The sequence below is a fragment of the Notamacropus eugenii genome, chromosome 5 (assembly GCF_028372415.1).
Source record: "Notamacropus eugenii isolate mMacEug1 chromosome 5, mMacEug1.pri_v2, whole genome shotgun sequence".
In the NCBI taxonomy this organism is placed as follows: Eukaryota; Metazoa; Chordata; class Mammalia; order Diprotodontia; family Macropodidae; genus Notamacropus; species Notamacropus eugenii.
In genome coordinates, this window is record NC_092876.1 from 61292571 (window position 1) to 61304936 (window position 12366).

The window sequence follows — 12366 nt, forward strand, 5'->3', positions numbered from 1 at the left end:
ACTGTCTTATTTGCTTGTTTTTTTTAGGAGTAAATACAGTGTCTGGCACATATGAAGCACTTAATAAATGTTCATTCATTCATAGTAAAGCACAATTTTCTTAACACTACTGGTACTTACTATTTGTTAAATGCAATTAATGACTATCTTAATTGTTCTGTGCCAAAGATAATACATGTATGAATGCTTCCATCAACCCACAATTTCATTCCTGAGAGCATCACTTCCCAGAGCCGTAACCACTAATTCTGGAGGCAGGGCAAACACCAGGGCAAAACCCCTCCTTGGGGGCAGGGCCTTTTTTTGTCTTTTGTCATCTTTGTCTTTGGGTCTCCAATGCCCAGGACACAGTAGGCCCTTAATACATCCCTGCTGATTGACTGAAAGGGCCTTAGGACACAGAATGTGAGAAGAAACAGACGGGACTTTAGGAGGCACGTAGTCCAACTCCACCATTTTAGTGGAGGAAAAGGATCCACAGAAGTCAAAAGACCCATCAGAACGTAGCTCCTTGAGGACAGGGCTTGTCTTTCTTTTTGCTTATATCTACATCTCCAGTATTTTCTTTAGTTAGCATTTTAAAATATAATTCTGAAATTTAAAATTTTAACGTAAATTTTAAATAATTTTAAATTTAAAATTATTAAATTAAAAAATAATTTTTCCTTCCTTCTCTCCCTATTTTCTTCCTTCTTTCCATCCCTCCCTTTTCTCTCCCTCCCTCTCTTTTCCTTCTTCCTTCTCTCCTTGTCTCTCTCTCTCTCTCTCCTTCCTGACTAGCCTGATGTAGTTAGTAGAAGAACCAAGGCTACAACCCAGGTCTCCTTCCGTCTTATTCATGATGAGAAGGAAGGGATTAAGGCTTCAGGAGCATTCAGAAGACCAGGTTTTCCCAAGGAGAGCTACTATCCTGCCACTTGTTCTCTCTCCTCAGCCAGAAGCTGCTGTTCAGAAGGGTAAAGACCTAATTCTTGGGCACCTTCAGACCCATCTGTGGGAGCTGTACCCAAGTGGCTGATGCTTTGTATTCCCATGACTGCAATACCCAAATGCTTTGCTCACTGGATCTCTTAAAATAAGGACCAGTAGGGTTACAGCAGCCAGACAGTCTGAGCTGCTAACCACTTTGGAAAAATGAGTAAGTCTGCAGAAAGTCATTGTTTACTCACCTCATGCTCCCTTCCCACACAGGGTTAGGAAATGTTAAGCAAACTAAAGTGATGAGAACTCTCTGGTCTAAGGTACTAGATGCTATGTTTCTATCTCTCCATCATCTTTTGCTGCCCTCCTCCTCTAGGGAAAGCAAATGTTTTAGAGAGGGAAATTCTCACAATGGATCTATGAGGCCAGAAAGTGGAAGGAGAGTAGAATATAAAAAGCTCTGGGAAAATTATTTCTCTATTTTAAAATCTTTTTTAAAAATTTAACTGTCTTTCAACTAAAAAAAATCCATTTTCTCCTTCCCACTTCCCCCACCCCACTAGAAAAGAAAAACAAAACCCTTGGAACAGAGATGCATGGCCTTGCAAGACAAATTCCCACATTGGTCATGTCTGAAAATGTGTATCTCATTCTGTATTCTGTCAGGAGGGAGCTAGCTGCACCCCTCCTCATTAGTTCTATGGAACCATAGTTGGTCATTGCATCAATCTCTTCCGTCTTTCCAAGTTTTGTGTCTGCCATGTTGCCATTATACTATTTTAAAAATCTTCACTTCTGGCTCTGCCTCTGCCTGGCTGAGTGACCTGGACAAGTCTTCTCTTGGTGTCAATTTGTTCCTCCTTAAAATTATGGGAGACAGGAGGCAGTGTGGTGGAGGAGAGAGGGTTCTAAAGCTGTCGTCAGGAGAGACCCGAGTTGGAATCCTCTTTGTCCCTCATTAGCTGTGTGACCATCAGCCAATGGTACAGTGGGAAGAATGCTAGATTTGGAGTGAGAGGTATTGGGTTCAAATCCTAACTGGTCACCTACTATCTATATGACTTTGGCAAGGTAACTACACTCTGAATTTTAGTGTCTACAAGTGAAGGATTGGACTAGATAATCCTGAAGCTCTAACTCAATGATGATGATGATGCTAAGAAGTAGTTGCTTTAACTTTGTGGGCCTCAGTTTCATCACCTGGAAAAAGGGGATTCTGGTAAGAAGCAGTCATCTAGTCCAATGCTGTTTTTTGTCAGAACCAGTGACATCACAGGTGATGTCTTGATCTGTGGGTGGATTTAAGTGAGGCAGAGTTGCTCACTCTCTCTTCCAGAGTCATCAGAGTTCAGTGGCAGGACAAAAGTCAAGATGAATGATGGCTGGGATATAATAGATGACTTTGGCATCTTCCATGTCTGACCAAGCTCTGACGGCTCCACAGAGCCCGCTTCAGCCACTTGTATGGTTGTTGGAACAATTGATTCTCATCCTCCAATTCCATTGGGGGAAAGTCTTCACATGCTTGGGGTAGATACTACCCCCCTCAACTCACCACTGGGTTTGAGGCCTGTTGTTATATACACAAAAAAGAATTTCCCCACTACGACATACCTGACAAGACCTCCAAGAAGGCAAAACCCACTAGTTTTCTCATAGGCTATCCATCCCACTTGAGGTTGCAGTTCAGTCATTTCACTTGTGTCCAACTCTTCAAGACTCCATTTGGGTTTTTTGGGGGCAAAGATATTGAAACAGTTTGCCATTTCCTTCTCCAGTTTATTTTACAGATAAGAAAACTGAGACAAAGGGATTAAGTGATCTGTTCAGCAATAAGTGTCTGAGGACAGATTTGAACTCAGGAAGACTCCAGGCTCAACATTCTATCCACTGTGTCATGCCCCCATTTTGGGACAATTCTAATTAATATGAAGGATTTCCTGACCTCTAGCCAAAACTGGCCTTTCTGCAATACCCCATGGCAGAGGTTCTGCCTTCTGGGGTTGAACACAGCAAGGCCAATGTCCCCTCCACAGGACAGGCCTTCAAATGTCTGAAGCTCTCACATATCCTCTAAGTGGTCTATTTTATGAGTTCTTTCAGCCATTTCCCATAAGACATGGACTCTAAGGCTCTTGCCCATTCCTGGGGAAAAGGGTCCTATTAGGCGAGTATTTAAAAAAAACCACTTTGAGATCTCTTAGGAGAGGTATCATGTGGACTATGGAAGAACCCTGGGCTGGAAGCAAGAACACCATGGACCTGGAAGAGGCGATCCCTTGGTTCTGCCAATCATGAATTCCTGTAATTGCCCAGGGACGAATGACTTCATCACTCCAAGATTCAGTTTCACTTCCTGTAAGATGGGGACAATAAAAACCTACCTACCCAATATGGTTGTGAGGATGAAATATGAGCACATGGATAAAGCCCTTTACAGCTTTATAAAGTGCTTTTATAGAAATATCAACTACTATTAGGTATGAACCTTCCAGACAGAGTGTATTTGGTTAGGCAGACTTCACCCTTGGTATAGCGGGTAAACATTGGTGGTGTCCTAAACTGGGCACCCATCAACTAGGAAAGAGCTGAACTCATTGTGGCATGTGAATGTGTGCCGGATTATTACTGAACCCTAGCAAACATACTTGAAGAATCTAAAGAAATACAGGAAAACTTAATATGGACAAATGCAGAGCAAAAGGAGAAGAAAACAATGGGCATGAGGTGTAATGGATAGAGTATTGAACTTGGGAGTCAGAAAGATCTGAGTTCAGATCCCCCCTTAGACAATAGCTGTGTAACCTCAGTAAATAGTCAGTCAGTTGATAAGCAATTATTAAAGCCCCTTCTGTGTGCCGGCACTGCGTTGCAAAGTAAGGATGCAAAGAAAGGCATGGACATGGCCCCTGTTTCAAGGAGCCCCCTTTTGAGTGGTGGAGACAAAATGTAAGCAACTGTGTACATAAAAGACATATATAGGGTAAAGGGAGGTGTTAATGCAACTTTTATTTTTTAAAGAAGGAAAAAAAATCCCAGTATTGGATTCCAAAGTCATCACAAGTAAAAGTTAAAAATCACTTGAAGTGACTGTGAAAAAATCAGTGTGATGTTTGGCATTTGGTTTCAGTTTGGGAAACAAGGGAGTGAGATGGTGTCAGAAAAATAGGGAAGGAATAGTTTTACTTGGGGAAATAAGAAAGTCTAAAAGGGTGGTAAGGCAGAAAGGGCACAGGATTTGGAACAGGCAGATCTGGGTTCAAATCTTCCCTGACACTCACTAGCTGTTTGGCCTTGGCCCAGTCATTCTAGCTCTTTGAGCCTCAGTTTTCCTATCTGTAAAGTGGGGCCAGTAATCCTTATCTTGCCTGCTCTTTGATGTTACTGGGGGGCAAGCACTGGGTAAATGCCTCAAAGGACCAGAGAAATGTGAACTATCAGAATGTCTGGGAACCATTTTAGTGAGCAAAGTCAGGACACTGGAGGGGAAATTGACAAAGGTGGAGTGATCAATCGACCAGCATTTTTTAAGCACTCACTATGTACCAGTCCTTGTGGATGCTAAAATTCACAGGCTCCAAAAAGGGGTTTTCAAGTTCCCTTAAATGGCATGACCTCAATGATTCTGAAATCCTACTTCCTCAGAAATCTGGACACCAGTTCAAATACCAAAGGACAAGACAGAGAGTCCCACCCTGGGGTGATAGTAAAGGAAGGAATTTTTACCCACATTTTACAGATAAAGAAACTGAGACCTAGAAAAGTCAAGGGGTAAGGGGCTGAAGTAAGATTCAACCTCAGGTCCTTTCCCTTTCCCTCACCTCCTCTTCCCTCCCCTTCTTCTCTCATTCCTTTCCCTTCCTTCCCAGCTGCCCCTACTGAGGACCACGCTGGATGACTTCATGGCCAGCCCTCTGCCACTGTCTAGTGTCAGGAGGTTCTCTACCCACCCACATCTGGAGGATCCCAGAATCTCAGGCTCTAGAGCCAGAAAGGACTTCACAGCTCACCGAGTCCAAACTGTTCATTTGATAGACTAGTTCAAAGTCACACAGTTAGTAAGAAGCAAAGCTGGATTCGATCCCAGGTCTGCTGACTCCAGTTTAATGCTTTGTTCCCCACTAACCATAGTCTCTTATCTCCTTACTAGATAGTAAGTTTCTTGAGGCCCCAGAAAGCTTATTTAAATCTGAGGTCACCCCCCCCCCCACTCCCAGTACCTAGAACAGAGAGTGTTTTGCATTGAACTACCTGCTCCTGCACTTAGGAAGAGTGAAACAAAAGCTGTAGCAAACCCTGGAGCCATGGGGCACTAGGTACGGTGGTGATGGAGGCAGGCTTGCAGGGAGAGCTGGCACCTTCCCTTGCTCTTGGGAGGAGCTGCCTGGACAGAAACCTTGGGGTGCTGTGAAGGTGGGAGGGCTCAGTCTGTGTGCTGGGAGCCTCACAGCTGGAACTAGCCTAATGAAGGGGACACAAACAGCTTGACCTTCTAAGGCTGCAGAAGAAAAACAGTACCAGATGTCTCCCCCGGCAACAGAGGCCATGGATCTCCCTCCCACCACCCTCTGTCAACAGTTTCCACTCTGCTGCCTGGCATCACCTGCCACCTCTCAATGTTTACAGATTCAGAGTATGTTCTTGGACATTTTGGTTCCCAGGATAAGAGCTGCTAAACACCTCTGTGATTCCATGTAGGAGGCTACTGACCCTACAAAGGAGAGGTGAGGAAGTAGGAAAAGGCCTGGATTTAGAGTCAGAGGGCCTGGGTGATCTGTCTATCATGGTCTAAACAAAGCATTTAAGGGTTAAAGCCTCAATAAGACTTCTGGGACAGTCTGTAAAAGACATGGTCCCTGACACCAAGGGATCCTCTAGGTCTGGTGGCAAGGTGAGATATACAAACATATGTCTGAAGGGTTATCTAATGGTAAGTCATTCCTATTCTGCTTGGCCCCAGAGAATAGAGAATGTAATAGAAAGGCAGATTTAGTGCAATGTAAACTCCTAACCATCGGAGTTGCCTCCCAAAGTGGAATGGGAGACAAAGAGTTCCCCATCACTGGAAGTCTGGACAGCTGGGCTAACCACGTGTCATTCATTCATTCATTCATTCATTCATTCATTCATTCATTCATTCCTAGATTCGACTGGATCCCAGAATCTCAATATGGATCTTCATCTGTAAAATGGGCATATGTGAGCTACCTGAGAGAAGGCAGTTGTGAGGACTGAATGCGAATATCTGCAAAGCCTCTTAAAAGTCTTCATGCCTTATAGGAATGTAAGTAAATAAGTTTTCTGACATAATGACCTTAAAGTGCCATATGGATGAGAAGTACCAATAATTTCTCTGAGCCTCAGTTTTCACTACAAAACGGGGGTGATGTCCTGTACAAGCCATCTAGGACTAGAGAATTTAGAACTGGATAAGGCCTTAGTGCTTCACATGTGGCAATGAACAGACTGGGTATCCCTTGAATGCTGTTTGATATCGAATCCTGGTAGTCACAGATTAGAAGGAATCTTAGAGATCCTCTAGGCCAGAGGTTCTTCACTTAAGGTCAACAGACTCAGATGCTAGGAGGTCTGCGAACTGGAGTATTTTTTTTTTTAATTTCCTAACTATGTTTCTTTTTTAAAAAATTCTAAGTTATTTATTTATTTTTAGTTTTCAACATTCATTTCCACAGGATTTTGAGTTTCAAATTTTCTCTCCATCTCTCCCCTCTGCCCACCCCAAGACAACATGCATTCTGATTACCCCTTGGCCCAATCTGCCCTCCTTTCTATCACACCCCTCCCTTCTCTTTTCCCCATCCCCTCTATTTTCTTGGAGGACAAGATAGTTTTCCATACCCCAATGTTTGTATATTTTATTTCCCAGTTGCATATAAAAACAATTTTTAACATTTGTTTTTAAAACTCTGAGTTCAACTTTTCTCCCTTCCTCCTTCCCCACCCATCCCCACTGAGAAGGCAAGCAATTTGATATATGTTATACATGTGTAATTATGCAAAAGACTTCCCTAAAAGTCATGTTGTAGAAGACTAACTATATTTCCCTCCATCCTATCCTGCCCCCCATTTATTCTATTCTCTCTTTTGACCCTATCCCTTCTCAAAAGCACTTACTTCTAATTATGCCCTCCTCCCATTAGCCCTCCCTTCTATCATCCCCCCACCCCCTGCTTCTCCCCTTCTCCCCTGCTTTCCTGTAGTGTAAGACAGAGTTTCATAGCAAATTGAATATGCATGTTATTCCCTCCTTAAGCCAAATGTGATGAGAGCAAAGTTCACTTTTTCCCTCTCACTTCCCCTCTCTTCCCTTCCATTGAAAAAGCTTTTTCTTGCCACTTTTACATGAAAGATAATTTGCCCCATTCTATTTTTCCCTTTCTCCTCCCAATATATTCCTCTCTTATCCCTTAATTTTATTTTTTAGATATCATCCCTTCCTATTCAACTCACCCTGTACCTTCTGTCTATATGTATATAATCTCTTCAACTACCTTAGTACTGAGAAAAGTCTCAAGAGTTACAAATATTATCTTTCAGTAAGTTCCTTATAATTTCTCTTTCCTGTTTACCTTTTCATGCTTCTCTTGATTCTTGTGTTTGAAAATCAAATTTTCTATTCAGCTCTGGTCTTTTCATCAAGAATGCTTGAAAGTCCTCTATTTCATTGAATGATCATTTTCCCCCCTGAAGTATTATGCTCAGTTTTGCTGGGTAGGTGATTCTTGGTTTTAATCCTAGTTCTTTGGACTTTTGGAATATCATATTCCAAGCCCTTCGATGTCTTAATGTAGAAGCTGCTAGATCTTGTGTTATCCTGATTGTATTTCCACAATACTTGAATTGTTTCTTTCTGGCTGCTTGTAACATTTTCTCCTTGACCTGGGAACTCTGGAATCTGGCTACAATTTTCCTAGGGGTTTCTCTTTTTGGATCTCTTTCAGGAGGTGATCAGTGGATTCTTTCAATATTTATTTTACCCTCTGGTTCTAGAATATCAGGGCAGTTTTTCTCGATAATTTCTTGAAAGATGATGTCTAGGCTCCTTTTTCTCATCATGGCTTTCAGGTAGTCCCATAATTTTTAAATTATCTCTCCTGGATCTATTTTCCAGGTCAGTTGTTTTTCTCACGAGATATTTCACATTGTCTGCTATTTTTTTCATTCCTTTGGTTTTGTTTTATAATTTCTTGATTTTTTATAAAGTCTTTAGCTTCCAACTGCTCCATTCTAATCCTTAAGGAATTCGTTTCTTCAGCATGCTTTTGGACCTCCTTTTCCATACGGTCAATTCTGCTTTTAAGGGCATTGTTCTCTTCATTGGCTTTTTGGGTCTCTTTTGTCATTTGGGTTAGTCTATTTCTTACAGTGTTATTTTCTTCAGCATTTTTTGAGTCTCCTTTAGCAAGCAGCTGACTTGTTTTTCATAATTTTCTTGCATCACTCTCATTTCTCGATTTTTATTCTATTTCTCTTACTTGATTTTCAAAACCCTTTTTGAGCTCTCCCATGGTCTGAGACCAACTCATATTTTTCTTGGAGGCTTTAGATGGAGAAGCTTTGTCATCTTCTGTTTGCATGTTTTGGTCTTCCTTGTCACCAAAGGAAGATTCTACAATCTGATTCTTTTTTTGGTTTTTGCTCATTTCCCCAGCCATTTACTTGACTTCTGAGCTTTTTGTTAAAGTAGATCTCTGCTTCCAGCAGGGGTGGGGAAGTGTACTGTCAGCCACTTGATTTCCCCATAATCTGTGGGCCTAAAGCTCCAGAAACAGTCCATGCTTCTGTCCCTGCTGCTGTTGTGGCTGCTGGAGGTTCCTTGGTCCCCTTCCCACTTTGTCACCCTGGGGCTGGACCACTCCACTCTCCTGCACTGGTCCCACCGGTTTTTTCCACTGATCTTCCAATTTGTCCTCGGTGTTTTGGGGTCCTGAAGTCTGGAAACTGCCACAGGTGTGAGAGATTCAGTCTCCCCAAGGCCTGCTCAGGTCCTGTCTGTTCCCATGCTGGATTGTGCCCTGCCCCTTGTGTGGTGCAATAGACACTTCCCGGCAACCTTCCAGGATGTCTTGGGCTGGAGATTTGCATCACTCTATCATTCTGTGGGTTCTGAAGCTCCAGAATTTGTTTAGAGCTATTTTTATAGGTATTTGGCTGGGCTGGGGGGAAGTGCTCTAGAAAGACTGTACTGTTACTCTGCCATCTTGGCTCCGCCCCCTAACTATATTTCAATACAATTTATTTCATTTATAATCCCATATATTTAATTTTATTCATTTGAAAACCTTATTCTGAGAAGAGGCCCAAAGATTTTACAAGATGTTGCTCAAGGTGTCCATGACACACAAAAAGGTTAAGAACTTCTGATCTCGTCCAATTCCCTCTTTTGACAGATAAGAAAACTGAGACCCAGAAAGGGAATATACTTCCAAATTCTCACATGTAACAGTGATGATAATAATAATAACAGCTTGAAGTTACACAGTGTTTTAATATTTGCTTCCCCAAAGTGGGGAATGGTTGTACAAAGATTACTATTCCTATCTTGCAAAGGAGGAAACTGAAACAAGGGAAGGGGTTTACTTATGATCATGCACCTAGACAGAACTCAGAAAGCTGTTGCAAATTTACAGTTGGTAAACTACAATGCACGAAATAAGATATCTGAGAATATTCATGCTGTCCAATTGCCTTCACAAAGACCAATGAGAAAACACTAGGGGGCAGCCTTGAGTCACTGTGAAACTAACCACGGACTCTTAGAACTGGAATCCTAACTGGAATCCCAAAATCTTAGAATTGGAATTAAAGAATTTCAGAGCGGACATCACATAAGCCCAGAACTGGAATCACTTAAGTTCAGAATTAGAATCACAGAATCTCAGAATTAAAATCACAAAATCACTGGAATTATGTCATCTCAGAACTAAAATCAGAGTCTCATCACTAGAATTACAAAATCTTAGAACCTGAATCACAGAAGCTCCGAACATGGAGTCATTATTAGACAACCTAAATCATCCTCTCTCTAACTTGTCCCTGTTGCTCCTCGTTTTGTCCTTGGGGGCTAAGAACAAGACTAATCACTTTTCCATAGGACAGTTCATCAAACTTCTGAAGTCACCTACCATGTTCCCTCTGAGCTTTTTCTTCTTTAGGCTAAACATTCCTGTTTCCTTCAATCAATCCTCAAATGGCAGTGAAGCAAAAACACATTAGTGAAAGGCAATTTTTTAAGGAAAGAAAGCTTGGAGGAGAGAAGAGGAAAAAACCCCATTTGAGTGTGGGTCCAAAAGAAACCCAAACAGGCGGCTGCCTCCCTCTGCTAGGAGAGGCGATCTGGTTACCTGCAGATCTCCGGCAGACACTTTGTGGTAAATGACCTCCTCATCTCGGCGCTTCTCCTGGGGAATGGTGATGTTGGCCAGTGCTGTCTCGAAGTTCAAGATCTGCTGCATCTGGTAACGAACAGACTCCTCATCTCCTCCTCCTAGGAGCTTGCCCAGCTGCACCATGTAGTTCAGGTAGCCTGTCAGGACCTGGAAGAGCCAAGATGACACAGTGAAGGGGCAATGGATGGGAAGTGCCAGGACCTGAGTTCTAGTCCTACCTTGGCCACTAACTCTCTGTAGGAGACTGGGCAAGTAAATCACTTCCCCTGTCTGGGCCCATTTCCTCATCTGTAAAATAAGGGCCTCAGGCCAGATGGCCTCCAGTTCTAAATCAAGATTTCCATTTTTTTTTAAATTAAATTTTCTTTTTCTAATGAATAAAAATCTCTTTCTTCTCCCTCCCACTTCCCATGCCACTGGAAAAAGAAAAACAAAACCCTTACAGAAAATATTTATGGTTAAAAAAAAAAGCAAATTTTCGAATGGCTCATGTCCCAAAATACATGTCTCGTTTGACCCCAAGTACTGGAATCCCTTTCCACAGCTTGCCTATGAAGTCTTCCCTGGTCCCCACACCTGGAAATGATTGCTCATTTTTCCAACTGCATGTTGTTTTGTACTCTTGTTATGAATTTATCATATTCTAGTCTATTTCACATTTTATTTATTTGTACACATGGCTTATTTCTCCTGCTAGACTGTATTTCACCTGTCTTGGTAACTACTTTCACCCCAGTGTCATGAACAGTGAAGTACACACAGTAGGCACTCAATTAATGTTTGCTGAACATGGAAGGAAAGAATGATGTCCTTCAGGGCTGGGGAAGGGAACCTCACTTGACTCTTTGCTCCTTCCAGAATCCCAGAACCTCAGAGCTGGAAAGGGAGTCAGAGGACAACACATTGGACAGGGGATCACGCCCACCTCTGCCTTTGCTCAAAATGAAGACTGCTGGGAATGTTTCTCCTGGCCTTGAGTCTAAATCTGCCTCTCTGCATCTGGCAGACAGTCCCCTTGGTTCTGCCTTCTAGGGACAAGTGGAACAAAAGCTAAGGGCTTGTCCCATGACAGTCCAACAGAGCTGACAGACGCCCCCTCACCCTTCTACCCCCCCACCTCTTCCTCTCCAGGGCAAATATCCAGTCTAACATCCAGGGGTCTTTAACCTCTTTTGGGTCCTTAACCTTTTTGGGGGCAATAGGTAGCACAGTGGATAGAATGCCAGGCCTACAATCAGGAAGACTTGAGCTCAAATCTAGTCTCATACACTTACTAACTGCATGACCCTGGGCAAGTCACTTAATGCTATTTGCCTCAGTTTTCTCAGGTGTAAAATGAGCTGGAGAAGGAAATGGCAAATCACTCCAGTTTTCTTTGCCAAGAAAACCCCAAATGAGGTCACAGAGAGTCAGACACTACTGAATGATAACCTTAACCTTTTTTGTGTCATGGACACCTTGGGCTATCTGGGGAAGCCTCTAAGAGTTCCTATTCAGAATAATGTTTTTAGATACATAACATAAAATGCATAAAATGACAAAGGAAATCAATTATATTAAAACTTGGTAATCAAATATATATATACATATGTGCGTATATACATACATATATATGTGTATACACACACACACACACACACACACACATACATATATTTAAATGAAAAACCTCTGCTTTTAATGATCCTTGTATGGCCTGGACTCTAGGCCCTTCATGATTCTGGATACTGTCCTCCTCTGGATACTCTCAAAACTATCCAAGTCCTTCCCAAAATGTGGGGTGCCTAGGGAGGAGCTCCAGACATCATTATCTTAGTCTCACCAAGGGGAAGGGCAATGAGACATTCACCTCCCTGATCAGCTCTAGCTACGACTCTCTAAATGCAGCATAAGATGGCTTTTTCGGTGACCACCTCACATTGCTGACCTTACAAATCTCCTAAAATCCCACAGGCCTTTTTTTTATTATAAATTTAATCATTTTACATTAAGTTTTGATGAGATAAGTTATACTTGCTTTAAGCCTACTTACATT

At 42.2% G+C, this 12366-nt stretch overlaps 1 protein-coding gene across 4 annotated transcripts in view; it reads right to left on the bottom strand.

The window, feature by feature from the left end:
- Window positions 1-12366, bottom strand: part of ECE1 (endothelin converting enzyme 1) — a 173702-nt gene that overhangs the window by 36061 nt on the left and 125275 nt on the right. For all 4 annotated transcript variants that reach the window (XM_072609194.1, XM_072609196.1, XM_072609192.1 and 1 more), the window contains one exon: window positions 10287-10478. In XM_072609194.1, coding sequence (XP_072465295.1) covers window positions 10287-10478 — 192 coding nt within the window. The remainder of the gene's footprint in view (window positions 1-10286; window positions 10479-12366) is intronic.